The sequence below is a fragment of the Brachyhypopomus gauderio genome, chromosome 17 (assembly GCF_052324685.1).
Source record: "Brachyhypopomus gauderio isolate BG-103 chromosome 17, BGAUD_0.2, whole genome shotgun sequence".
Taxonomy (NCBI): Eukaryota; Metazoa; Chordata; class Actinopteri; order Gymnotiformes; family Hypopomidae; genus Brachyhypopomus; species Brachyhypopomus gauderio.
This window is the reverse complement of record NC_135227.1, coordinates 10,043,619-10,070,874: the sequence shown is the minus strand read 5'-3', so window position 1 is coordinate 10,070,874 and position 27,256 is coordinate 10,043,619. Positions and strand designations below refer to the sequence as shown.

At 47.4% G+C, this 27,256-nt stretch overlaps 2 protein-coding genes and 1 long non-coding RNA gene across 4 annotated transcripts in view; 1 reads left to right on the top strand and 2 right to left on the bottom strand.

Annotated features, from left to right (window-relative positions):
• Positions 1-1,118: 1,118 nt before the first annotated feature.
• zranb1b (zinc finger, RAN-binding domain containing 1b) lies at positions 1,119-10,495 on the bottom strand. Its single transcript, XM_076977857.1, has 10 exons — positions 10,208-10,495; positions 6,907-7,806; positions 5,145-5,332; positions 4,779-4,932; positions 4,061-4,132; positions 3,728-3,926; positions 2,383-2,503; positions 2,004-2,133; positions 1,654-1,883; positions 1,119-1,546 (listed from the first exon to the last, which is right to left on the bottom strand). Exons 2-10 carry the CDS (start codon positions 7,715-7,717, stop codon positions 1,328-1,330), a joined length of 2,124 nt encoding a protein of 707 aa, XP_076833972.1. The 5' UTR covers positions 7,718-7,806; positions 10,208-10,495; the 3' UTR covers positions 1,119-1,327.
• Positions 10,496-12,311: 1,816 nt separating this feature from the next.
• Positions 12,312-20,705, bottom strand: LOC143480313 (uncharacterized). The gene is made up of 4 exons (XR_013121815.1): positions 20,589-20,705; positions 15,201-15,333; positions 12,639-12,671; positions 12,312-12,557 (listed from the first exon to the last, which is right to left on the bottom strand). It is a non-coding gene; the product is annotated as an uncharacterized LOC143480313 (long non-coding RNA).
• LOC143480312 (A-kinase anchor protein 6-like) overlaps positions 13,345-27,256 on the top strand; it is a 35,138-nt gene continuing 21,226 nt past the window's right edge. The window contains exons 1-2 of one of the 2 annotated variants that reach the window (XM_076977903.1): positions 13,345-13,709; positions 22,749-22,855. The gene's annotated coding sequence lies outside the window, so the exon portion shown is untranslated. The remainder of the gene's footprint in view (positions 13,710-22,748; positions 22,856-27,256) is intronic. The other variant, XM_076977902.1, reaches the window with a different exon arrangement.

The window sequence follows — 27,256 nt, the reverse complement described above, 5'->3', positions numbered from 1 at the left end:
AAACCTTCCCATGTGTCTCCAATTAGATATTAAATTATCATGGAGCCTTTTAGGAATTATTTATAAAACATTTATTCCTGTTGTAGGGAACCTTGAACATGAGTATGCATGTGCACACACACTAAGATTACTTTCACACTGCTAACAGGTAGTGTGCATTAAGAACTCTCACACACTGCTTTTTAAAACAAGGTTTTAAAGAAGCTTCATGTTTGATATTGGACTCATTATAAGCCTTTATAAGCCTTCAATGATTTGGTCTCCACCTCATCAGAGATGTACAGTATGTCCAAGAGGCCAACCATCTGACATTGTAGTCTGATGGCAACTATAAAGTAAACACCCAGGAGCAGGTGAGGATCTAGACTCATCACAGCCAGGACCAGGTGAGGATCTAGACTCATCACAGCCAAGAGCAGGTGAGGATCTAGACTCATCACAGCCAGGAGCAGGTGAGGCTCTAGACTCATCACAGCCAGGTGTGGATGGAGACAGTAGGGTGCAGCACACTGAAGCCGTCCTCACCCCTGCATCCCGGCCCTCACTTAACGGACACGTCCAGAGGACAACAACAAAAAAGATCAGAAAAGCTGATCTGAATATAATCATGGCTAGACACCCAAGTGTGTAGAACCATTAGGAGAGTATAACTGCTTGCATTAGAAGAACTGAAAGTATGTTCTCGGTGGCTTGGCCATCCTTGCAGTCCCAAGTTTAACACCATGCTGATTGGCCAGTTCCTCTCCTTTGGGCGTTAGTGTTTGAACTGGATTTCCTCATTTACAAGAAAGGACTAAATCAATAGCACACTGCAGTAGGTATGTGTTCATTTCTATAGCTCACAAACTATTAGGTAAATATACAGTATATCTTGGTAAGTGGATGAAGACAAAAGACTAATGTCAGTGCAGAAGTATGTACAAGCCTGTGGTCGTTGCCAATAAAGTTTAAGGAGTCGTATTTCAAATGGAACAGAAGAAAAAGCAACCCACCGAAGTGTGCTTAAGTGCCCTTGATAGACCTTCTGGTAGAATATCGTTTCTTTCTCACTTGATTACCACTAGCATATACATCGTTTATAACTGGAATAAAACTAGGGACATACTCTGTAAAGCATGTACCATTCACAACCTAAATTCCTTTATTACACACAGACCCAAATCTCTTGCAGCAATGATGAGAACAGACCACTGGTATGCTTAACAGAACCTGGTTAAGTAGGGTTTGTGTATGTAAAGATGACGGGGATAAATAATAAGTCATGAACATATTCTCTGACAAAAAGGGTCAAGGTGCGCCAGTCTTAGTTTAGAGAGAACTCCTCTCCTCATTCATCTTCGTCTTCCTCCTCTTCCTCCCCATCTGAGAGGGCGGGGCAGGTCTCCAGTTGCCGGTAGCCATCCAACCACTTCTCTACCATCTGCGTAACGAGCGGGTGGCTACGCCTCCGTGAGCTCTTCTGCAGCGCGACCAAGATCCCGCCCTCCGTCACACAGCAGTCCAACCACTGCCTCAACATGCGCTCCTGCTGCTCCTCAGTCCCCATCTGATGGACATGCACAACAGCCAATCAGACGGCAAGTTCCGTCCACGCAAAAATGACCATGGTTGTGTGTGATACCATGCTGGGCTGGAGGACGGAGTCTCACTCACCTCTTGCGCAGACAGGAAGTGGATGTGTAACAGCTTCCTCTCGCTGTCCACCAAGGGCAGAAAAGTGACGGTGACGTCATCATCCGTGTTGAGGTTAGCACCTGCGCCACGGTTGTCATAACCGTCATTCTCCATGGCAACCAGGGCGGAGAAGTGGCCACGTGTGTAACCCAGGGCGATGGGGCTCTTCCAGCAAAAGCTCTGCTCCCACAGCAAGGGGAGGTACACACCTGCAGATGTGGCGGGGGACACAAACCTGTTATACGCAAGCTCATCACACCGAACGCAGCTGTCAACATCTCAATCTTCATTCACGTTAAGCCCCGCCCCCCCGAGACCCCCCAGCTCACCCTGGAAGCGCGTGTAGCCCAACGTCTCCCCGCGGAAACTTTTATAGTACTTCACGCCGTAGACGATGATGGGCCTACGCAGGATGTGTGCCAGGACGAAGACGTGCGTCTGCTCCAGACTGGCCCCAGGCTGCCCCGCGGAGGAGAGACAGAGAGAACGCTGCAGTTCACGAATGATCCCTGCTGTTCTGTCAGAGTGCACGCCGGGTCAGCACCACGGAGGAGGGAGCCAAACCAGCAACACCTCTCACATGGCTACAAGTTGCTGAGCAGGTTCCCATAGTGAAACTCCTCCAGAAATGCTCTTAAAATACTGCCTTGTGAGCTGACCAGCAAACTGCATTCATGAGCCTGTGTGTGTGTGTGTGTGTGTGTTTACCTGACTGGCCAATGACAAAATAAAGGCCCAGTCCTCCTGCCACTGCTCCTCTCGCAGGGAGAAGTGTAGGCCGAAGGTCTGAGAGTACCACGACTCCCACTCCTTCCAGCGCGTGTAGAACCTGCACACACACACACACACACACACACACACACATTTACCCAAGACGGGTTTGTTGATTTAGCCTGATTTGGAATGAACCAACATATCACAGAGCTGATGTTTAAGTACATATATTAAGACCTTCCAAAACATAACAGTACAACGCAATGCATGACGGATAGCAAATACATCGTATCTAGACAAAGCAATCATTGATGCCCTGCAGAAATGAATGACAGCACCGTCAGTCAGTTTTGCATAAAGTAGCAGTAGGTCTTTTCCCATACTCCATCACTCCGCCCACACACCACACCACACACAGTGGGCATACTCCCACTCTGAGTAACCAAGACCAGAGTACCTATGCCGACTTTTTCAACCTTAATATGGTCACTTATTACTACTATTAACATTATTCACATGTACTTCTTGCCTTTTTGGTGTTTCCTTTATTACTATCTCTCATATGAACATGGAGAGAGAGAGAGAGAGAGAGAGGGCCTGTTTTCAGGCCCCCTGTTTTAAGACTTTGACTGGACAAACAGACTCATCAATCCAGCTCTGTGTGGATGGAGTTTATTGTTCCTGGAGAAGCCTCCATCTGAGCTGGCTCCAGGTGCCACACACTCATGTGTCCAAGTCTGTGTGTGTGTGTGTGTGTGTGTGCGTGTCCAAATGGATTAAATCATATTGTTCTCAGTGGGAACACACTAGGCCTGTAGGATTAAGGCGTAGAGATGGAAACTCTAACCAGCATATAAATGCAGGGCCTTTATCGCACCTCTAAATGCTTCCGGACATGTGTGAGTGTACAGGTCTTACTGATGGGATTAAAAACTGGGATTACTAATGTGAGAGAACAGCCATCAGTATTTCTGTAGTTGGTGTTAGATTACAGCAGTGATGTCTGCACTGTGTTTTGTTCTAAATGATTCTGTTCAACAGCTTTCTGGCTGCAATATTTCATTCCCTGAAAGCAAGAATTGATTTTTTGACAAACTCAGACCCACCTGTTTGCAGAGCAAAATTAATATGTGACTTTAATCTGGGAAGTATTTTGCCAAACCCAGAACTACAGTTATGATTCAGGAGCTACTCCATGGCCATCTCTATCCAGGACTGTGTGTGTGTGTGTGTGTGTGTGTGTGTGTGTGTGTGTGTGTGTGTGTGTGTGTGTGTGTGTGTGCGTGTGTGTGTGTGTGTGTGTGTGTGTGTGTGTGTGTGTGTGTGTGTGTGTTCTCACCAGTGTGAGCAGTCGTGCATGCTGTCGTGCAGGCTCTTCCTCAGGATGGAGTCTTTGTCGTAGATGCCCCAGGTGGCCTGCAGGACTGAGTCCAGCAGACAGTCTCCAGCGGTTCGGTTCCATAGGGCGTACAGCCGGCTGTCCAATCGTGTGCCCAGCTCCAGTGACCAGTTTATGATGGGAGACTCCTCCTCCAGCTCTAGAGCAAATATTAAATTTTGGTGGCATTGAGAGGTTTGATTATGTGGTCTGGTTTGCCTGAGGAATGTGTTTTAGTGTTATTCTTCCAGTTGCCTTAAAAATGTGAAACCGACAATACTCTAAATCTTTTACCTTTCTGTACATCTCGATCCAACACTTCATCAAACAGCTTCTCTTGGACATTTGGAGGCAGGTCTTCAATATCTGTAACCCATAACATGGATGGTGACGTAAAGCCCAGTAGTAAGAGTCATGTAGTGTGCACTCACTAGGGAGAGTAAAGTTGTACTCCACTCTACTCCTAGACACTAATCAAACGATATGTGGGTTAAGGGAACAACAGTTGATTAAATCCCTTCATTCAGAATTCCCTACAGAAGACATTATGTGTGCTGTGTTGTTTGTTGTTGTTTCTCTTGACACTTGGACAATTCCTGTACGGTGACCATCTTACTACTGCACAATATCTACATGCTGAGCCAGAATTTTACATTTAAAATGAATATCTGGTTGAAGCAAGCCAAACAGCTGGCTGGAGCCAATGTTTACCTCAGGATAACCTATATTAGAAGGCTGACTAAAAGTTAACAATCTGCATTCGATTTACAGCTGATTTGGCATCTTTTCTGAGCAAGTCACTTCGAACCTCTTGACAGCATATTCAACAAGAAAATCTTGACAAGACGCAATGATTGATGAGTAAACCTTAGTGTCAAATGTCCGTTTAGACAGTTATACATTGCTCTCTGAGCTGTTTGAAGTTCCCTGGATGTTCACTCTCCCTATGGTTTGGAATCTCCCTTAATATGGTCACTACAAGGGTGACGTGAATGCACCTTGAGGGTCCCACCTGCTGGCAGAGTGAAGGTGGTGATGTCAGTGAGGAAGTAGCAGGGAAACTCTCCCTTTCGCCTGTGCAGGCCAGACGCCACCTCACGACGGATCTGCTCCGTCAGCTCAGGACAGACCATGGCAGGAATACACTTAGCAGCCTGCTGAGATACCTACACACACACACACACACACACACACACACATTATAGGTGGTTGGAAAGACGACAGTGGCAGCTAGACTAATCACACCTCTACCCTTCACAGCTAGACTAGCCCAGCAGTAGGCGGAGGGCAGGCGGGGGGTAGGTGGGGGGCAGGTGGGAGGCAGGTGGAGGGCAGGTGGAGGGCAGGCTCCTGCAGTGAGAGCTCCCGGGCACATTACCTCTGTGAGCAGCACAGACAGCATGTCCTGGCGCTGGAAGCGGATGGCGAGGTGCACCAGAGTGAATCCGGCATTGAACGCAGATGGCCGGTTCAGCAGGCGCACCTCGTCGGAGGTCAGCTGACGCGCGATGTCGCCACCCGAGGACTTATAGGCCTGCACTGCAGCCAGATCACCCTCCACCACACCTATGGTTCACACACACACACACACACACACACACACACACACACACACACACACACACACACACACACACACACACACACACACACACACACACACACACACACACACACACACACACACACACACACACACAGTTCCAGTCCTTAGCCTCATCTCACACATGGATTTTCTGAGCAGGACTCTCAGTGATATTCTGATGTGTCACATAAATCGAACTTGGGGTGTTTTGCTTTACTAGTGCATGAGACAAGAGCAAATGAGGTGATACGGATCACTACAGTTATTCTGTGTTCAGCGCTGATCTACTGTCACCAGTCTTGTTCTCACATCCCACAAGCCCATGAGTCTCAACCCCAGAGATCAGGAAACACAGTGAAGCCAAAGGTTTGTGAAAATGTTCAGTGCATACAGAGAAACATATGACTTTATAATAACCAAATTCCATGTTCAGAGGGTCAAGCCTCTAGATATCAACAACTTCAAAAACGGGTCATGAGACACATCCAAAAGGGCACCGACTTTCAATGGAGATATAATCACATGATGTTTGACAGGATAAAATCATTACTGGATTTAAGTTCATTACTTTAGTCTAATTAATAGATTTAGGATACGTGTCTGGTGACTGGATTTAGTTTCACTACTAGGGTCACTCCTGCTATCTGAGATCTTGAACAGTTGAACATCTTAAGGTAAAAATATTTTAATTATTTTCTTTTTTTAAGACAGGGGTTTTTTTGGCATTTGGCATTTTTCAAAACACACAAACAACAGTAAACGAACAATGTAGGAATACTGCCAGTAATGTTGCCAGGCACGGTGGTGTGTAGTGAGGATATGGACCTACTCTGTAACCTGTGCCATGTCTCTCTCCCACACATATGGGGAGAAGAGTGCGATGCTGCTTTTGCTACAAAAAGATCAAACTGGCATGATTCAAACAGCACAGATTTCAAAAACTATGAAATTGTAGCTGTAACTGGACTATTTTTAAAGGCCCCTGTCCTACATTTTTCTTTTTTTTCTTTTTAAAGTCCACTTATAGTGTTGTTTGACTACGTTCCAAAAACAGTCATAATTCATTTTTACATGACCACTTTCCAACTGGCTTATATTGCCTCATTCAAAAAGCACTCAGAAAGCATACAAAAGATGAAACACCAGAACTGCAGTGCAAGTGGGCGGGGCTTCGCTGCTGCTGTAGGCAGAATGGGTGGAGCTATGTAAACGACCCTCTCCTCACAACATAAGTGAAATGCTGTTTTCAATACCAGCTGATTTTGCATCTCAGATTCCAGGTGAATCAACTGGGGGATGTGAATAGTGTGTTTTGAAACTACATATTTCAATAACACAAGGGAAATTCAGTTTTCCATAATAGGTCCTTTCAACAAGCTTATACTGGAGAGACTAAAAGCAGACTATACTATGAAGCGAGACACATCAGCTTAAAAAATAAAATAAAACGTGATTCTGTGGTTCTGTGATCAAGCAGTAGACAAACATTCAGGAAGCTGAACCTACTGAAGCCACTATGGAAGTGAAGGAGTGTTCATGTGAGGTTCCTGCTCACCTGCGCAGGCGTTGAGGAAGAGCCAGTCCGTCCTCCTCATCCTGTTCCTGATCTGCTTCAGCTTTTTGAACTCCTTCTCCTGCTCGTCCTCCGTGCCCACCGCCCCGGACGCCAGCTCGATCTGCACCTCAGCTCGCCCCGCGGTGATGGGGGGCGACGGCTTCCTCTGGCCGGCCTTGACCCCGCTCCCCCCCCCTCCTCTCGCCGTCCTGTCCTGCTCGTTGGCCATGGGACGGGACGCCGTGCTCTCTGGCTCAGTGTCCTGCTGCTCCGTCTCGGGCGTCCCGCTGGGCTTCGGGTGGTCACACACCACGCACCGGAGGGTCTTGGGCCAGTTCTCGTAGGTGCAGGCCGAGCATGCCCAAAGCGGGATGTGCGTGTTCAGCCGGTTGCGGTCGTTGTACTCCTCGCAGGGGTCGACGGAGGCTGGGGCGGGTCGTGAGCTGTGCTCGGAGGTCTGCGGGCTCTCGGGGGGACCCTGCGGCCTCTGGCTGAGGCACTGAGTGCAGCGGATGGCCCGTGGCCAGTTCAGGTAGGTACACATGTGGCATGACCATTTGCTCGTTGTCTCAGGCAGCTCGTCGGCGACGCGCACCCGAGGCCGGGCGCTCGAGTCCGGGCAGATGAGCACGCTAGAACCCCCCGAGGTGGGGCACAGGTGGGAGTCCAGTCTTGGGCTGCTTTTAAAGGGCTCTTCGGTGATGATGGGGGCAGTAGGTCTCTGAGCACGGCACATGGTGCATTTGATGGCAGATGGCCAGTTTTCATAAGTGCAATACTCACAGCACCACTTGGGCTGGTGATCGGTCATCCTCACTCCAGCTGAGCTCCGAGCACCCCCTTCCCACCCTCCCTCCTCCTGCTCACCTAACCAACAAACACACAGCCCGCCAGGGTGCTCTGAGAAAACAAAACACACACACAGTCCATATTTCACAAAAACTGACAATTTGCTCATGCGCACATCAATGTAACAAGAAAGCAAGCAAATAGAAACTGCTACAAAGAAACAAGATGGAGTCCTACACAAAACAATCTAAAAACGAACAGAAGGTGAACAGATGAAAATTCAGATTTTAAAACGACACATAATAGGAAGTAAGAATACAACACCTCAGGTACTACTCAGATACTACCAGAGTAGGGCCCGTCACACAGCTGTCACTGTTTAAAACGCTTCTGGAAACGCACCAAAACATTCGCGGCAAGTCTTTGCATTGACTTGAATGAACATTTCCATCCCATTATGTCCCATTAGCAAAACGGAGCACAACAGGTGTAGGGGCGCAGAGAGACGCGATATGTTTTATATCGGAGTAAAGCACTTTGAATTGGTATGTGTGTGAAACATTCTAGGCCTACACAAAATGGCCGTGCCTTCAAAGTTTGTGCAACTGTGACTTTTAACGGCCGGGATGAGAATATTGTTATAACGTTATGTACCAACAATACAGGAGCTCCGTTTATTCAGCCTTCGGTGTGAAACAGCGACCACAGGAGAGAGGCGATAAAAAGGTTCGTCCAACTGGAAACTCGTGATTCTGGATCATTCCTACAACAAGCCGAACAGATGAACAAAAGCCCGACCCTCCTGCCCTCCCCACCCCACACCTCCCTCCTGCCCTCCCCACCCCACACCTCCCTCCTGCCCTCCCCACCCCACACGACCCTCCTGCCCTCCCCACCCCACACGACCCTCCTGCCCTCCCCACCCCACACCTCCCTCCTGCCCTCCCCACCCCACACGACCCTCCTGCCCTCCCCACCCCACACCTCCCTCCTGCCCTCCCCACCCCACACCTCCCTCCTGCCCTCCCCACCCCACACGACCCTCCTGCCCTCCCCACCCCACACCTCCCTCCTGCCCTCCCCACCCCACACCTCCCTCCTGCCCTCCCCACCCCACACCTCCCTCCTGCCCTCCCCACCCCACACGACCCTCCTGCCCTCCCCACCCCACACGACCCTCCTGCCCTCCCCACCCCACACCTCCCTCCTGCCCTCCCCACCCCACACGACCCTCCTGCCCTCCCCACCCCACACCTCCCTCCTGCCCTCCCCACCCCACACCTCCCTCCTGCCCTCCCCACCCCACACGACCCTCCTGCCCTCCCCACCCCACACCTCCCTCCTGCCCTCCCCACCCCACACCTCCCTCCTCTCCTCCCCACCCCACACCTCCCTCCTGCCCTCCCCACCCCACACCTCCCTCCTGCCCTCCCCACCCCACACGACCCCCCTGCCCTCCCCACCCCACACCTCCCTCCTGCCCTCCCCACCCCACACGACCCCCCTGCCCTCCCCACCCCACACCTCCCTCCTGCCCTCCCCACCCCACACCTCCCTCCTGCCCTCCCCACCCCACACCTCCTGTACCCAAACCCCAGTTACATCCACGACCCATTCACTCACACACTGAACATTTTTGGATCTCCTGCAAAAAAACAACCAGAATTCGTAGACTTAATGCAAATGAAGCTGATAACTCACCAAGGCCAGAACTTTAATAATCAGCTACGTTAGCAACTAAGATAATGTTGTAGCTTGTGTCTATTGCCCACATTATCAGTGAAGCTGCATGTTGCTGTTGTGAAAGGCGACGCAGTCTGGAGGAAGTTCACCTCTCACCTGTCAGTCAGTTCAGCTGTGAGAGTGTTTCGTGCCCAGGAGAGCAGGTCTGGGAACAGCCTTAGATCCCAAATAAGATGATCCTACATCAACTCCGTTAACTATGCGACCACACTCGAAATTCAACACCAAGCGGACAGCCAGCCTGAATACCAGGATTAAGAAGGACGGCGCTGGTGAGTTATCCAGCTCGCCAGTCATCACTAGATGGGGATAAAGGAGATGTAACACTACACTGCTCGCCTAGAAGATGGAAACTAAAGTTGAGCGCAGATATAGCTCCGCACAGTTCGGGCAGTGTGCTTGAGAGGTTCGCCAATAGTGAAAGGCGAGTGGTTCTGCCTAACGAGTCCCGCACAGTCCCGAGTCCCGCACAGTCCCGCACAATCCTGAGTCCCGCGTCGACTACAGGGAGATCAGAGCGGTTAGCTACATCAGTGAGCAGGCTACACACACACACACACACACACACACACACACACACACACACACACACACACACACACACACTCCCCGTCACGGTCTCACACACACCACACGCCCTCCCCAGTTGCCCTTCTGCAGGATCAAACCCAGTGCGTTCACGCAGCGGTTCAAACCAAACGGGTCCTGGTTACCCAAACGCACAGAACCCCCCCGCACCTCTACGCTTCAGCGCTGGGAGATCACTTACCTAGATCCGCACCTCCTAATCCACCACCGCCATACAATCCGTGGACTTCGGTTTTCCCTAAATATTCCGGAGGCTTTGTGTTTTTATAATTCCCATTTTCAGTGCTGGTTTGTGTATGTCTAATGGCGGAAGCACGGGAACAGGGTAAACCAAAATAAACCTCCTCCAGAGATACAAGACGAAGGGATACCACCTGGATCGGCGCTCAAACGTGATTGGTCCTTTCTTCGGGTGCCACTTTTTAGCCAATGAGAGACCGCGTCTTTCACTGACATCGATTAAAGGTCTCCTAACTCTCCATACGTAAGGAGGCTGGTAGAAAACTGTGCGTCGTGTAAGCCATCTTGGCTCTTTGAACAAAGTCGTAGCAGCTTGTTATTTTCTTCTTTTAGAGCCACAATGGCGTGCTTTTCGTCTGTTTGATCCCACGGCAACCAGAGTAAAGGGATGATGTCATGGTTTCAGAAAAGATCTACCGCAGCATTATGCAGTGGTGCGGTTTTCAAAACATTGGTTTACAATTTACAGTTTCACCTGTTTACAGCGTTGTGTCTTTGTTTTTCGTTTTATATAGTTTATTAGGAAACGCTAAATTATTTGTGTGTATAATTGTTTTCTTGTTATTTTAAAATAATTTAATTAATTATTATTAAATTATTTATCTAATACAGCGTTATATATATATATATATTATATATATATAATATATTCCCATATTCTAATTTCTCTCGGTTTCATTTCGGAATAAAAATGCTTACCTGGAAATATTTATAAATTCCATATGTTAGATTGAGTAGGAAACAATATAGCCTAACAGAACATACAATTATAAATATATCCTGATAAAATAAAACGAATCAAATTTAAACTGTTTAAATTAGAGCTAAAGATATAACGTATTTAAAATGTAAAAGCTTTTAACATGCTTTTATGTTTATCTTTTAACACAGCTTGTGACGTTTCAGTCATTGGTAAGCAAGAACATATATTCTCTAGATGTGTTGCCAGGTTTCTAGCTTATCCACCATAGCGTTTTCTTTTAATCTAATCCTGATATTCCTGCTGGTGAGGCAAGACGTTTCAGTTGAAGTTCCAGACTGTGACTGTAATGGTCGGTAGACAGTCCATAGCTGCTCAGAGAGTGTTAGAGGGACAAAATCATTATTGCATTTTCACTGGATTATTCTTCTTGTTTCAGAGTTTATTAATCTGTTAGGGCCCATTTGTCTGGAACTGCAGGGACAATTATGAAATCTAGTTCTTAGCTAACAATTCCCTTCTATAGCATTTTCCAGAAAAATGCATGTAAAACACATCATAAATAATATTACGTAATCGTCCAAATGCCTGTTGTCAGTTTCTTTGTATTGACACAGCTCTGTAAATAACACTAAATATAGCCTAATTGTTAATACATAAAATGATATTATCTTGCATCCTCATATTTTCCTTGGTGTTTGGGCTATTTTATCATTACTAGATGCTATGTCATGTATGTATATGCTATGTTTAAATTTTTACATATTAATTTATTTGTTCTTTTTTAAGTTACAATATTCTCCTGTGTTACTTCATAACACAGCGGGTACTGTAGTTAATGGTTACTAACAGTAACAGGATTCTCCATAAGTTACAAAGCCACTCAGTAACTGTAGCTATCCCTCCTAGTAACTGCCAAGAACTGTGCTGCCGGTTTGTTACTGTTCGCACCAGTAAGTGCTTACTGTCAAACACACTGGGGAATTCCTCCGTTACAGAAGTAATACTATGACCACCATAATAGCTCACAGTCCAGTACTGAGGGGAAGTAAATCTTAGTTTCAGCGTTATGTGCTTTAGTTATAAAGCAGAAACATGTCTGAACATACCTCAACTATTGTCACAAGCAATAGTTACATCAGCACTGTTGCTACAACTTTCATTCTATGACATGTTTGGACATGTTTTGGCCATTTTATTTGGTTTTCATAAACAGCACTTTATGTCATTGTCCTTATTAGCAGTGACGCTATTGGTTTGGTGCCTTTTGTTCCAGTTGCCATGCAGCTGCCTCCTTCACAAACATCTTCAGGTCAACTGTACCAGCTCAAACAGGGGGAGCAACTCTAGATGAACACACAGAGCAGATCAGACAGGACAACACTGCACTTTCTGCCCTTGTATCTACCAGTTTAATGGACTTGAACGATATTGACGTGTAAACTGGAGGTTTGCAGCATTCTCTCTGAGTTTCATGATTCCTCTGCACCACGTTCTGCCTTTGTAACATTGTTGCCATCCAATGGAATGAATGTGTCAGTGCAGCCACACAGTGAACCGGTGTAAACTACAGGCCCTCTGGGTCTTCTCCCTTGACAGATGAATAATGATCTCGGCTTTATGTTTTGTTGTTGTTAAAACAAGAAAGAGAAGAAAGTCCGTAATAATTCACCTTGTCTGCAAAAAATGGATGTCGCTTCTTTGCCTATGGACAAAACAAAAGATTATTTAAAACAGGAATAATCAGGTTAAATGTGCTGTATGTTACAGCAAAGTCAGTGCAGCTTTCACTGGGTGTATTTGAATGTATTAGAATAAAAGGTAATGCACAGATGCAGTAGTGGAGTCATACTGCACCTGCCCCAGGCTACTGCATACTGCTTCATATTCTCATGTGTGCGTGTGACCTAACATGAGCTAGTGCTGAATGATGTCATCTTAGTGGTTAAAATCATTAAGTTAAATGATGTCAGTCTAGCAGTGGACAGACCTGCTGTGTGAATTAAAGTTTGAAATGTATTTAAACATTAATGCATTAATGAGTTTCACACAAAGCACGGTCAAACTGTAACTCTTTAGTTTCATAATATGAACAAATATAACAAGTTTTTTGGTTAACGAATGTAAATTAAGTTGCTATGCAATCTTTATCAGTATTTCTCAGCCCAGTCCTCAGGGCCCCTTCCACAGTTCTGTCCACATTCCCAACAATTAGGTTAGAGCAGAACGTAGAACCGGCTGGTGGGTCTCAAGGACTGGGCTGGGAAACATTGCACTATACAACAATATATGTTTAAAAGGGACATATTAATAATATAAAAAAAAATTAACAATATTATTCTAATTTTTTGAAATATGTAATATTATATCTAGTGAAGGAATAAGATTTGATGTAGAACTAGAACTAACTGTGAATAAGTTCGAATCTGAGTGTATTACATGACGTCTGTTCTTGTTTATTTAGTGCATCTCTTTCCACAGCCTTTCCCTGCTCTCCTTGTAGCCCCTCCCACCTGGAGCACCACACCTCTCCAGGCCAATCACAGCACAGCATGACCGCTCCATCACTCCTTAGTTTCCAAGGCAACAGAGCTGCTCTTGTGAAAGTAGCTGCATCATCAGCATCCGACAGGCCGTTGGCCGCTAGAGCAGGCAGCTCTGCGGAGGCTCTGAGCAGGCACCTCCCCCGCACTGCACCCTGTACTGACGCCCCGCACATAAAATGGAGTAGAGGAGGAACAGGGTGAGTACCACGCTCCTGCGCTGTCTCTCTGCTCCGGAGTCTCTGCCGTTGTGTTTAGCAGTGTTTGGGTACCGGAGCTGGACGCTCGTGTGAGTCTTCAGGAGTAGAAGGTTATATTCCATCAGCTAGCTGCTAATGGCGTTAGCGAGGACTGGCTAGGCTTTGTTAAAGGGGCCTGCAGAGACAGGGGCTGTCGCATACACACACAGCATCCGCTGGAGGATGGACACACACACATACACACACATGCACACACACATATATCGCTGGTAAGAGTGTGTGTGTGAGTGTGGTGTGGGATGTTTTTCATTGTGTTTTGTCCTTGAGGACAGAAGCGAGAGAGGGGTGTGAATGATGCCACTGTTTCCCTCTCACTGGGCAGTGTGATGCTGCATCTTTCTGTAGCAGCTCTTTGTTGATGTTTGTGTGTGTTCCTCTGTGTGCAGGTTTCAGAATGCGTGAGTGTGTGTGCATGTGTTTATTTGTGACAGCGATCAACCAAGCCTCCCTGCTGGAGGTGTAGTGGAGACCGGGGGGGGGCTGGAGGGTTCATCATGTCTGGTTACAGGGGCACGCCTGTGAAGCACAGTCCCCAGGGTCTCTGCGCTCTGGGAATCTGGGGCCGAACCTCTGTCTCCACCCTAAATCCTCATTAACCCCCGTCTCTGCCCTGCCCAGTATGTTGAGGGCACCAGGTATCGCTATCAGGTGTATGGAAGAGATGGACGTAATCCTGCTCATGTACACAATTTGACAGCATGTGTGTGTTGGTTTGACAGCATGTGTGTGTTGGTCTGACAGCATGTGTGTGCATTCTGATTTGACAGATTGTGCATACTATGAAGTACTGTTAGAGTGTGTGTTTGTGTGTGCACCATTTACATTTTTTAATCTCTGTAGCTGGCGGTGTGGTTGGGTGTGAGTGTGTACGTGTTTGTTTGTGTGTGTTCTAAGTTGTGGTGCTCCGGGGGTGTTAATAGTGTGGTTCAGCCGCTGTTTCAGTGAATATCTGTGGGAGGAATTCCCAAACCCCCTGCCGTCTTGTACTGTGAGACACTTGTTTTATTTAGCACTGAAGCTCTTACAGAAGTGTTTAGGAGAGGTGGGGTGGGTAAGGATACTCAGCGATGCCCCCTGCTGGTCTCACACCCTGGTCCATCTCTACAGCTGCCGGTTTTGTTTCATTCCCCTCTGTGTGCTACAGTATCTTATTGATCCTGTTATGACGAGAAACAGGACACTACATGCTCCTTTCATATTCTCTGTTACTAAACGTTCAGCCTTTTCTGGGCCTTTGCATTAGCAAACTACTACTAGTACAATATTAGTACTACATGAGTGCAAATCCTTACCGCCATTTGTGTAAAACAGCATAGTGAATGATTTTATAAGCCATATATCTACACATGTTCTGCTTTGGTGTTGATCTGAGCTGAACGCAGGTTGAGGGTGGATAATTAAGCCCCGCCCCACCCAGATAGATCATTTTACCATGTGCGGTGCCGAGCTCAGCTCTGTCTTCTTTCAGCCACAGTGGGAATACGATTGGCCTTCAGCACAAAGGCTGAGCAGGGTGTGGCCAATAGCCAGGCTGGAGTTCACACCATCATCCATCCAGCCAGGTCTGAACACACGACATACAATAACACACAAGGAAAGTGTTCATTAGGTCTGACTTAACAGATTAATGCAGACTAAGCATTGGTGGTACACTTATGCTATATTAGTGTTACTTTGCTGTAACACATCTACACTAAAACAGGCAGAGAGGAAGGAAACACTGATATCTGCTGTGCTTCAGTAAATGGAGCCCCTCACCTCTGTTCCAAGTGTCCTTCTGGAGATTTGAAGTTGTTGTGTAGACTGATTTTTTAGTCTAGCTCTTGAGATTTAAAGTTGTAGCATTCTGCTGTGTAGTGTTCAGCTGGGCTATGTTGTCATGATTACAAAATGTATGAGCAAGCAGATTAAATCAGGTTCCTTCTTCTGGCCATTGTGCTCATTATGTTCACAATGTACTAGCCATCCAATAAACAAAGTCTCTGATAATACTTTCTCATAAAGTATCTACATGTGTGTTTTATAATGTTGTAATGACATGTATCATGCAGCATTTCAGAATCTGCAGGCCTGTAAACATACTGCAATGTTTGAATGAAATGAAACTGTAAACTGACAGGACAGGCAGATATGGGGTACTGTAAACTGACAGAACACGCAGATATGGGGTACTGTAAACTGACAGGACAGGCAGATATGGGGTACTGTAAACTGACAGGACAGGCAGATATGGGGTACTGTAAACTGACAGGATATGCAGATATGGGGTACTGTAAACTGACAGGATATGCAGATATGGGGTAATGTAAACTGACAGCACAGGCAGATATGGGGTACTGTAAACTGACAGGATATGCAGATATGGGGTACTGTAAACTGAGAGCACAGGCAGATATGGGGTACTGTAAACTGACAGCACAGGCAGATATGGGGTACTGTAAACTGACAGGATATGCAGATATGGGGTACTGTAAACTGACAGCACATGCAGATATGGGGTACTGTAAACTGACAGGACATGCAGATACGTCATGCAGACATGACATGCAGATACGTCATGCAGACATGACATGCAGATTACAAACTGACACAGTTACATTATTAGGAGAGAGCCAGAGGATTTGTAAATGTAATGATCTGCACTTTCACTCTGCCTGTGAGATGTGTTTAAATAGAAACATGTAATAATGTCTAATGTAATATTTGGCGAGTTTGTTCATTGAGGAAGGTGTGACATGAGGAGGCTGAAGTTGGATATGTAGCAGAACTATCTTTGGTACACACAGATGTTTACTAAAACACAAAATGAAACCAAAACATTAACACACTATGGATGACAATGGATGACAGAGAGTGACCCTGAACAAGGCAGACGTAAAAGCTGATGAACAGGGTTAATGTGTACAACCCAGGGTCAAGCACAAAGTACACGTGTGTGTGTGTGTGTGTGTGTGTGTGTGTGTGTGTGTGTGTGTGTGTGTGTGGACACGCACAGAACTAGGGCCTAAATGCACATGCTAACCAGTACAATAACCATAGACAGGTATAACACATAACCGGCTAAAAAGAGGGGTGTGACCAGGAGGACACACACACACACACACACACACACACACACACGCACACACACACACACACACACACACACACACAATGACAATTGTATTGGTATACAATTGGTATATTGTAATAATAATATAAATTGGTATATTGTAATAATAATATAAAATAATAAATAGGAATAGAAGATAAATAAAAAATGACATATATTATTAAAACAGGTAGACAGGAATATATAATAATGTATAATAATATAATAAAATATGCTGAGTTGGGATGAAAAATGGTGCTTGCTGTCGTTTGTTTGGTCATTTCCCCCATGAATGATTGAGTATCATCTAATGCTGCTTAGAGCAGGTCAGCCTGTGCATTTACAGCATTTAGAAGAGGCTCTTGTGCACAGTGACTCACTAATGTGCTTTGTGCAGCAGCCTTTGGTGCTGAACTGAGCTCTGCTTCTCGTCACACTGTTCCTAGACATGACAGTGAGTTTTACTGATGGTGCTTTTTCTTACAGAAGTGAATACTAGTTCTACCTGCCCTAGAAGCGCTGTGCCTTGCTATGCTGGAGGAAGACGGGATGTTAAGACTAAAATGTGTGTTTGTCTTTACAGCTGGAATTCCCTATGGCATGCTTCAGGAAATAAAGTGCCTTTATTCAATCTTGGCTGGAGGTTAAATGATCACCTTCACATAGAATCTCTCCAGCATGTTTGGGAATGAGCCTTCATCAAGGCCAATGACTCTCCTCACTCAACACAGATAACCAAAACAAACTCATCACGTGATTCAGGAGTCTTTCCAGATGGACGAATGATGGAGTCTTTCATTCTCTTCAAATGGACAACAATATATAAGAATATATATAAATAAAATAAACATACATTATCATTAGATCGATGGTTTTATAACCATACACAAAAATAACCCTATCAAATAAATATCACTGGCTACTTTATTAGGTACATCTTGCTAGTACTTGGTTGGACCCCCTTTTGACTTCAGAACTGTCTTAATCCTTCATGCCATAGATTCAACAAGGTACTGGAAACATTCCTCAGAGAGTCTGGTCCATATTGACATGATAGCATCACACAGTTGCTACAGATTTGTCGGCTGCACATCCATGATGTGAATCTCCCGTTCCACCACATCCCAAAGGTGCTCTATTGGGTTGAGATCTGGTGACTGTGGAGGTCATTCAAGAACAGTGAACTCATTGTCGTGTTCAAGAAACCAGTATGAGATGATTTGCGCTTTATGACATGGTGCGTTATCCTGCTGGAAGTAGCCATCAGAAGATGACTACACTGTGGTCATAAAGGGATGGACATGGTCAGCAACAATACTCAGGTAGCCTGTGGTGTTGACACGATGCTCAGTGGATAGTAACAGGCAGGATAGTAATGGGCCCAAAGTGTGCCAGGAAAATATCCCACACTCCATTGCACCACCACCACCAGCCTGAGCCGTTGATACAAGGCAGGATGGATCCTTGCTTTCATGTTGTTGATGCCAAACTCTGATCCTACCATCCGAATGTCACAGCAGAAATCGAGACTCATCAGATCAGGCAACATTTTTCCAATCTTCTGTAAACCCTAGAGATGGTTGTGCGTGAAAATCCCAGTAGACCAGCAGTTACTGAAATACTCAGACCAGCCCGTCTAGCACCAGCAGCCATGTCATGTTCAAAGTCACTTAAATCACCTTTCTTCTACTTTCTGAAGCTCGGGTTCAACTGCAGCAGATCATCTTGGCCATGTTTACATGCCTAAGTGCATTGAGTTGCTGCCCTGTGATTGGCTGATTTGACATTTGCGTTAATGAGCAGTTGGACAGTTGTACCTAATAAAGTGGCCAGTGAGTGTATATATACTGATATATATATATCACTAGAAAACATTGAGTACTAATGAGTAGGCTACTACTAACTACTGAGTAACACTTAATTTTTTTAATATCATGACCAATTTGCTGTTAGGCTGTCAGATAATCTGATATCTTACAGGAAGTGATGGAGCTTGAGTCAGAGAGGAGAGAGGATGGGGGGATGAAGGAGTCATAAGGACTCTCAGAAGAGAATGAGCTGAAACACTTAGCAGCGTCACAGAAATACGAGCCGAGAAGGTTACTGATTAAAGAACCAAACGGGTGAATATGTCACAGGAGCCTCCACAGTACATCTGTATTTTAGAATCAGTGAAGCTTTAAATACATACACACCCTTCCTGGTGGCTTACTGTCCTGTTTACTACTGCCTGCTCATATTACACAAAGACATATCACATACTGACCTCTAGAAGGTCAAAGACACAGACAGAGAGAGAGAGAGAGAGAGAGAGAGAGAGAGAGAGAGAGAGAGAGAGAGAGAGAGAGAGAGAGAGAGAGAGAGAGAGAGAGAGAGAGAGAGAGAGAGAGAGAGAGACAAAGAGACTGGGGGGGGGGTTGCCATAATAATTGCTTTAGGTATCTGAGCCTAGTGAACAACATGTGTCTTGGTTTGGATTCACTGTCTGCCGCATAAATGTATTAGAGATTAGTGATATATTCCTCTGTCTTTGGAAGTGAGACTAGTTCACCATTTACAGTCTATGACTACATAAATGTACAGTAACCCATTTAGAATATTATCTTTTAATGTTTATGTTCCGCCACAAAGCAAGATTAAAAAACTGTATTTCTTCACTAGTGATCCTTCACATTTAAACCAGTGTTCCTCTTTAACAAAAATAAAAGCAATGGTCAAAATATGGTAATATCTTTTTCCTGAAACAATAAATAATTCAGGACACGTGGCCCCTAGCTCCTGGATGGGGAATCCTTACATTATTCGTCTGTAGATCCATTCAGCTCCACCATACACACACACACACACACACACACACACACACACACACACACACACACCAATATCATAGCATCAGTGCTCTGTAAATTGCATTACAATTCAGCAGGAGATGGGTTTTAAACAAAGTTACTGGGCTTAATGGTGACGATACCCAACACTGATACAGCACTCTGTGTGTGTGGTACCCATAGACTGTATGGTAGTGCCAGAAACAAATCACATGCACTCTTACTACCCAGTTCTCCAATCACAGTGCTCATATCATCCAGTCTTCCAATCACACTTACTTCTACCTCCCAGCTATCCAATCACACTCACTTCTACCTCCCAGCCATCCAATCACACTTACTTCTACCTCCCAGCCATCCAATCACTCTCACTTCTACCTCCCAGCTATCCAATCACACTCACTCCTACCTCCCAGCTATCCAATCACACTCACTTCTACCACCCAGCCATTCAACAGTCCTACGGCTGTATTAACATTTCTACTTCACTCTTCACTTCCCAACAGCTTTAGTGCTTGTGGCAGCATGTCTGCTGTAGACGGTAAATGTTTACAGGTACTTGATAGGCTGTTTCTTCTTCATCATGACTGTGTGTGAAAACATAGTTCTGCAGTAAACCAGAAGCTTGTCCAGGTCTAACTGATATGGCTTGTTAGAAGGCATTTTGCTGAACTAACAGGTGTTTTGAGGGCCTGAGTATATGATCTAGGCTCTGGGCCTTCTTGGCAAGCTGGTGTCTTCTCACTGCCAGATGCCTTTAGATCTGAGGAGACTTGGGGATGCACATGGTCTGGTCGGTGATGCTGTGATTGGTCTGGTTCTCAGCAGGATGGAGAAGCTGACTGTCCTGGTGGATGTTGATGGAAGATGTTGAATGAGTCATTGTTGTAGTGAACTCACCTCACTCTGACACACAGGAACTGACGGGCATCTAAAGGATGACGCTGACCTCTGTTAACAAGCTAAAGGTTGGCTGTTGAGACAGTGAGAAAAGGAGAGAGAGAAACACAGAGAGAGACAATGAAAGATTGTTTGATTATTGTTATTTAATTATTTTCTAAATAATATGGTTTCTTTGGTTTTATTGCCATTTATTTCCCCTTTACATTTGCATGTCATGTAAAAGATTCGGTGAAGTGAATATATTTATATATATAGAGAAAGAGAGGACTGTGATGTGACCCTCACCTCTCACTAGGAAATGCCTGATAGGAAATGGTAGACTGTTGACATCTGTGATGGGTTCTTAGGTTCTCTCACTCACACCAGTACACCTCACTCTCACACTCACACCAATTCACCTCCTCCCTCTCTCCCTCACACCAGTACACCTCCTCCCTCTCTCTCACTCACACCAGTACACCTCACTCTCACACTCACACCAATTCACCTCCTCCCTCTCTCCCTCACACCAGTACACCTCCTCCCTCTCTCTCACTCACACCAGTACACCTCACTCTCACACTCACACCAGTTCACCTCCTCCCTCTCTCACACTCACACCAGTACACCTCCTCCCTCTCACACTCACACCAATACACCTCCTCCCTCTCTCACACTCACACCAGTACACCTCCTCCCTCTCTCTCACTCACACCAGTACACCTCACTCTCACACTCACACCAGTACACCTCCCCCCTCTCACACTCACACCAGTACACCTCACTCTCACACTCACACCAATTCACCTCCTCCCTCTCTCCCTCACACCAGTACACCTCCTCCCTCTCTCTCACTCACACCAGTACACCTCACTCTCACACTCACACCAGTACACCTCCCCCCTCTCACACTCACACCAGTACACCTCACCCTCACACCATTTCACCTCCATCCTCTCTCCCTCACACAAGTACACCTCCTCCCTCTCACACTCACACCAGTACACCTCCTCCCTGTCTCACACTCACACCAGTTCCCCTCTCCCTCTCTCACACTCACACCAGTACACCTCCTCCCTCTCACACTCACACCAGTACACCTCCTCCCTCTCTCACTCACAAAAGTACACCTCCTCTCTCTCTCACACTCACACCAGTACACCTCCTCCCTCTCACGCTCACACCAGTACACCTCCTCCCTCTCTCACACTCACACCAGTTCACCTCCTCCCTCTCTCACACTCACACCAGTACACCTCCTCCCTCTCTCACACTCACACCAGTTCACCTCCTCCCTCTCTCACACCAGTACACCTCCTCCCTCTCTCACACTCACACCAGTACACCTCCTCCCTCTCTCCCTCACACCAGTTCACCTCCTCCCTCTCACACTCACACCAGTACACCTCCTCCCTGTCTCACACTCACACCAGTTCCCCTCTCCCTCTCTCACACTCACACCAGTACACCTCCTCCCTCTCACACTCACACCAGTACACCTCCTCCCTCTCTCACACCAGTACACCTCCTCCCTCTCTCACACTCACACCAGTACACCTCCTCCCTCTCACACTCACACCAATACACCTCCTCCCTCTCTCACACTCACACCAGTACACCTCCTCCCTCTCTCCCTCACACCAGTACACCTCCTCCCTCTCTCACACTCACACTAGTTCACCTCCTCCCTCTCTCACACCAGTACACCTCCTCCCTCTCTCACACTCACACCAGTAAACCTCCTCCCTCTCACACTCACACCAGTACACCTCCTCCCTCTCTCACTCACACCAGTACACCTCCTCCCTCTCTCACACTCACACCAGTACACCTCCTCCCTCTCTCCCTCACACCAGTACACCTCTTCCCTCTCTCACTCACACCAGTACACCTCCTCCCTCTCTCACACTCACACCATTTCACCTCCTCCCTCTCTCACACTCACACCAGTACACCTCCTCCCTCTCACACTCACACCAGTACACCTCCTCCCTCTCTCACTCACACCAGTACACCTCCTCCCTCTCTCACACTCACACCAGTACACCTCTTGCCCTCTTTCTCCCTCTCTCCCTCACATCACTTCTTTGTTTTCTTTCTCTCTGCCTCTCCCTCTCCTTGCCCCCCCTCCCCCACTATCTCATCTCTTTTTTTCTCCCTCTCTCTCATGTGGATTAGAGCTGTGTCATGCTTTGCAGAAGGAGTGGCACAGGCAGGATTGAGAAGGCAGCTTTGCTCTCCGGGAGACCGGAATGGGGATTTGTGCTCTTTAGACAGCTGAAAAGGTGAGGATTCTCTTTTAAGGCTGACTGGATATGTGAAAGCAGAGGGAGTCTGTCTCCTCCACTCAACAGGACAGTGGTAGGTGTTCAGAGCCTCCATTCTGACTAGTCCACAGCTGATATAGAGGCAGAGGGAGGGTGTGTAATACAGCTGTTTTACAGGAAGAGGGAGGGGCCTGTGAGGGTGTGTAATACAACTGTTTTATAGGAAGAGGCAGGGGCATGTGAGTCTGTGTAATATGGTTGTTTTATAGGAAGAGGGAGGGGCCTGTGAGGGTGTGTAATCCAGCTGTTTTATAGGAAGAGGGAGGGGCCTGTGAGGGTGTGTAATACAACTGTTTTATAGGAAGAGGCAGGGGCATGTGAGTCTGTGTAATATGGTTGTTTTATAGGAAGAGGGAGGGGCCTGTGAGGGTGTGTAATCCAGCTGTTTTATAGGAAGAGGGAGGGGCCTGTGAGGGTGTGTAATACAGCTGTTTTATAGGAAGAGGGAGGGGCCTGTGAGGGTGTGTAATATAGCTGTTTTATAGGAAGAGGGAGGGGCCTGGGAGGATGTGTAATACAGCTGTTTTATAGGAAGAGGGAGGGGCCTGTGAGGATATGTATTATGGTTGTTTTATAGGAAGAGGGAGGGGCCTGTGAGGATGTGTAATTCAGCTGTTTTATAGGAAGAGGGAGGGGCATGTGAGTCTGTGTAATATGGTTGTTTTATAGGAAGAAGGAGGGGCCTGTGAGGATGTGTAATACAGCTGTTTTATAGGAAGAGGGAGGGGCCTGTGAGGGTGTGTAATACAGCTGTTTTATAGGAAGAGGGAGGGGCCTGTGAGGGTGTGTAATATAGCTGTTTTATAGGAAGAGGGAGGGGCCTGTGAGGGTGTGTAATATAGCTGTTTTATAGGAAGAGGGAGGGGCCTGTGAGGATGTGTAATACAGCTGTTTTATAGGAAGAGGGAGGGGCCTGTGAGGATGTGTAATACCGTTGTTTTATAGGAAGAGGGAGGGGCCTGCGAGGGTGTGTAATACCGTTGTTTTATAAGAAGAGGGAGGGGTCTGTGAGGGTGTGTAATACAGCTGTTTTATAGGAAGAGGGAGGGGCCTGTGAGGATGTGTAATACCGTTGTTTTATAGGAAGAGGGAGGGGCCTGCGAGGGTGTGTAATACCGTTGTTTTATAGGAAGAGGGAGGGGCCTGCGAGGGTGTGTAATACAGCTGTTTTAAAGGAAGAGGGAGGGGCCTGTGAGGATGTGTATTATGGTTGTTTTATAGGAAGAGGGAGGGGCCTGTGAGGATGTGTAATTCAGCTGTTTTATAGGAAGAGGGAGGGGCCTGTGAGGGTGTGTAATATAGCTGTTTTATAGGAAGAGGGAGGGGCCTGTGAGGATGTGTAATTCAGCTGTTTTATTAGAAGAGGGAGGGGCCTGTGAGGGTGTGTAACACAGCTGTTTTATAGGAAGAGGGAGGGGCCTGCAAGGGTGTGTAATACAGCTGTTTTATAGGAAGAGGGAGGGGCCTGTGAGGATGTGTAATTCAGCTGTTTTATAGGAAGAGGGAGGGGCCTGTGAGGGTGTGTAACACAGCTGTTTTATAGGAAGAGGGAGGGGCCTGTGAGAGTGTGTAATACAGCTGTTTTATAGGAAGAGGGAGGGGCCTGTGAAAGTGTGTAACACAGCTGTTTTATAGGAAGAGGGAGGGGCCTGTGAGAGTGTGTAACACAGCTGTTTTATAGGAAGCAGGAGTGTTATACTCACTATAGCAGTTCATATTTGAGAGGTGTGGCAGTTTTTAAAAATCCTGTATAATAAATGCTATCCTGTGTGTTAATACACAAGAACATTTGTTCTTGTGATGCACATGTATGTGTGAGTGTATGTGGTACAGTTCTAATACTGGAAAGTCAACATTACATGTTTTCCTGACATCTGTTGATATGTGACATTAATAAAATAAATAAACATGACCCATGCGTTCTAAGGACTGGATTGTTCTCAGCTTAGAAAATTACAGTCATACAGAGGGAATTTATACACAGAATTGTACATTTCTGTGTACAAATTCTGTTTATTTACACTCTGTATATTTACATTTTGTTTATTTTCCGGGGAATTATGGGATTAATACACATGAGCTATGTAAACATTGACATTGTTCCATGCTGTGTTGTTACAGATGGTACACTACTACAGGGTTTTTTAAACTCTGGATCACGACCCTTGGATGGGTCATGAGCCAAAAAAATGGGTTTCTAAAAAATAAATGTTAATATATTTAATAAATTATTATATTAATGGATTATACTTTCGCGATTGCACGAACGGCGGAGGCATTTATACCTGTCGATCGATCTCAATATGATACTTAAACTCTCTTAGAGGAGAGGCAGGGTGACTAGAGGAGGGGCAGTGTGACTAGAGGAGAGGCAGGGTGACTAGAGGAGGGGTAGGGTGACTAGAGGAGAGACAGGGTGACTAGAGGAGAGGCAGGGTGACTAGAGGAGCGGTGGGGTGACTAGAGGTGGGGTGACTAGAGGAGAGGCAGGGTGACTAGAGGAGCGGCGGGGTGACTAGAGGTGGGGTGACTAGAGGAGAGGCAGGGTGACTAGAGGAGCGGCGGGGTGACTAGAGGTGGGGTAACTAGAGGAGAGGCAGGGTGACTAGAGGAGCGGCGGGGTGACTAGAGGTGGGGTGACTAGAGGAGAGAGCAGGGTGACTAGAGGAGAGGCGGGGTGACTAGAAGAGGGGCAGGGTGACTAGAGGAGAGGCAGGGTGACTAGAGGAGAGGCAGAGTGACTAGAGGAGAGGTGGGGTGACTAAAAGAGGGGCAGGGTGACTAGAGGAGGGGCAGGGTGACTAGAGGAGAGGCAGGGTGACTAGAGGAGGGGTGGGGTGACTAGAGGAGAGGCAGGGTGACTAGAGGAGAGGCGGGGTGACTAGAAGAGGAGCAGGGTGACTAGAGGAGGGGCAAGGTGACTAGAGGAGAGGCAGAGTGACTAGAGGAGAGGCTGGGTGACTAGAGGAGAGGCGGGGTGACTAAAAAGGGGCAGGGTGACTAGAGGAGAGGCGGGGTGACTAGAGGAGGGGCAGGGTGACTAGAGGAGGGGCAGGGTGACTAGAGGAGAGGTGGGGTGACTAGAGGAGGGGCAGGGTGACTAGAGGAGAGGTGGGGTGACTAGAGGAGAGGCGGAGTGACTAGAGGAGAGGTGGGGTGACTAGAGGTGGGGTGACTAGAGGAGAGGGCAGGGTGACTAGAGGAGAGGGCAGGGTGACTAGAGGAGGGGCGGAGTGACTAGAGGAGAGGCAGGGTGACTAGAGGAGAGGCAGGGTGACTAGAGGAGAGGCGGGGTGACTAAAAGAGGGGCAGGGTGACTAGAGGAGGGGCAGGGTGACTAGAGGAGGGGCAGGGTGACTAGAGGAGAGGCGGGGTGACTAGAGGAGAGGCAAGGTGACTAGAGGAGAGGCGGGGTGACTAGAGGAGCGGCAGGGTAACTAGAGGAGAGGCAGGGTGACTAGAGGAGAGGTGGGGTGACTAGAGGAGAGGGCAAGGTGACTAGAGGAGAGGTGGGGTGACTAGAGGAGGGGCGGAGTGACTAGAGGAGAGGCAGGGTGACTAGAGGAGAGGCAGGGTGACTAGAGGAGAGGCGGGGTGACTAAAAGAGGGGCAGGGTGACTAGAGGAGGGGCAGGGTGACTAGAGGAGGGGCAGGGTGACTAGAGGAGAGGCGGGGTGACTAGAGGAGAGGCAAGGTGACTAGAGGAGAGGCGGGGTGACTAGAGGAGCGGCAGGGTAACTAGAGGAGAGGTGGGGTGACTAGAGGTGGGGTGACTAGAGGAGAGGGCAGGGTGACTAGAGGAGAGGCAAGGTGACTAGAGGAGAGGCGGGGTGACTAGAGGAGAGGCAAGGTGACTAGAGGAGAGGCGGGGTGACTAGAGGAGCGGCAGGGTAACTAGAGGAGAGGTGGGGTGACTAGAGGTGGGGTGACTAGAGGAGAGGGCAGGGTGACTAGAGGAGGGGCAGGGTGACTAGAGGAGCGGCAAGGTGACTAGAGGAGAGGCAGGGTGACTAGAGGAGAGGTGGGGTGACTAGAAGAGGGGCAGGGTGACTAGAGGAGAGGCGGGGTGACTAAAAGAGGAGCAGGGTGACTAGAGGAGGGGCAGGGTGACTAGAGGAGAGGCGGGGTGACTAGAGGAGGGGCAGGGTGACTAGAGGAGAGGTGGGGTGACTAGAGGAGCGGCAGGGTGACTAGAGGAGAGGCAGGGTGACTAGAGGAGGGGCAGGGTGACTAGAGGAGAGGTGTGGTGACTAGAGGAGGGGCAGGGTGACTAGAGGAGAGGCAGGGTGACTAGAGGAGCGGCAGGGTGACTAGAGGAGAGGCAGGGTGACTAGAGGAGAGGTGGGGTGACTAAAAGAG

What these genes read in the sequence shown, in the direction of transcription:
- zranb1b (XM_076977857.1), bottom strand. Translation starts at nt 7,717, where the DNA reads ATGACCGATCACCAGCCCAAGTGGTGCTGTGAGTATTGCACTTATGAA. An exon ending in GGGCTACACGCGCTTCCAGG is followed by an intron (nt 1,884 to 2,003) that starts GTGAGCTGGGGG and finishes CCACATCTGCAG; the next exon opens with GTGTGTACCTCCCCTTGCTG. An exon ending in ACTTCCTGTCTGCGCAAGAG is followed by an intron (nt 1,547 to 1,653) that starts GTGAGTGAGACT and finishes CATGTCCATCAG; the next exon opens with ATGGGGACTGAGGAGCAGCA.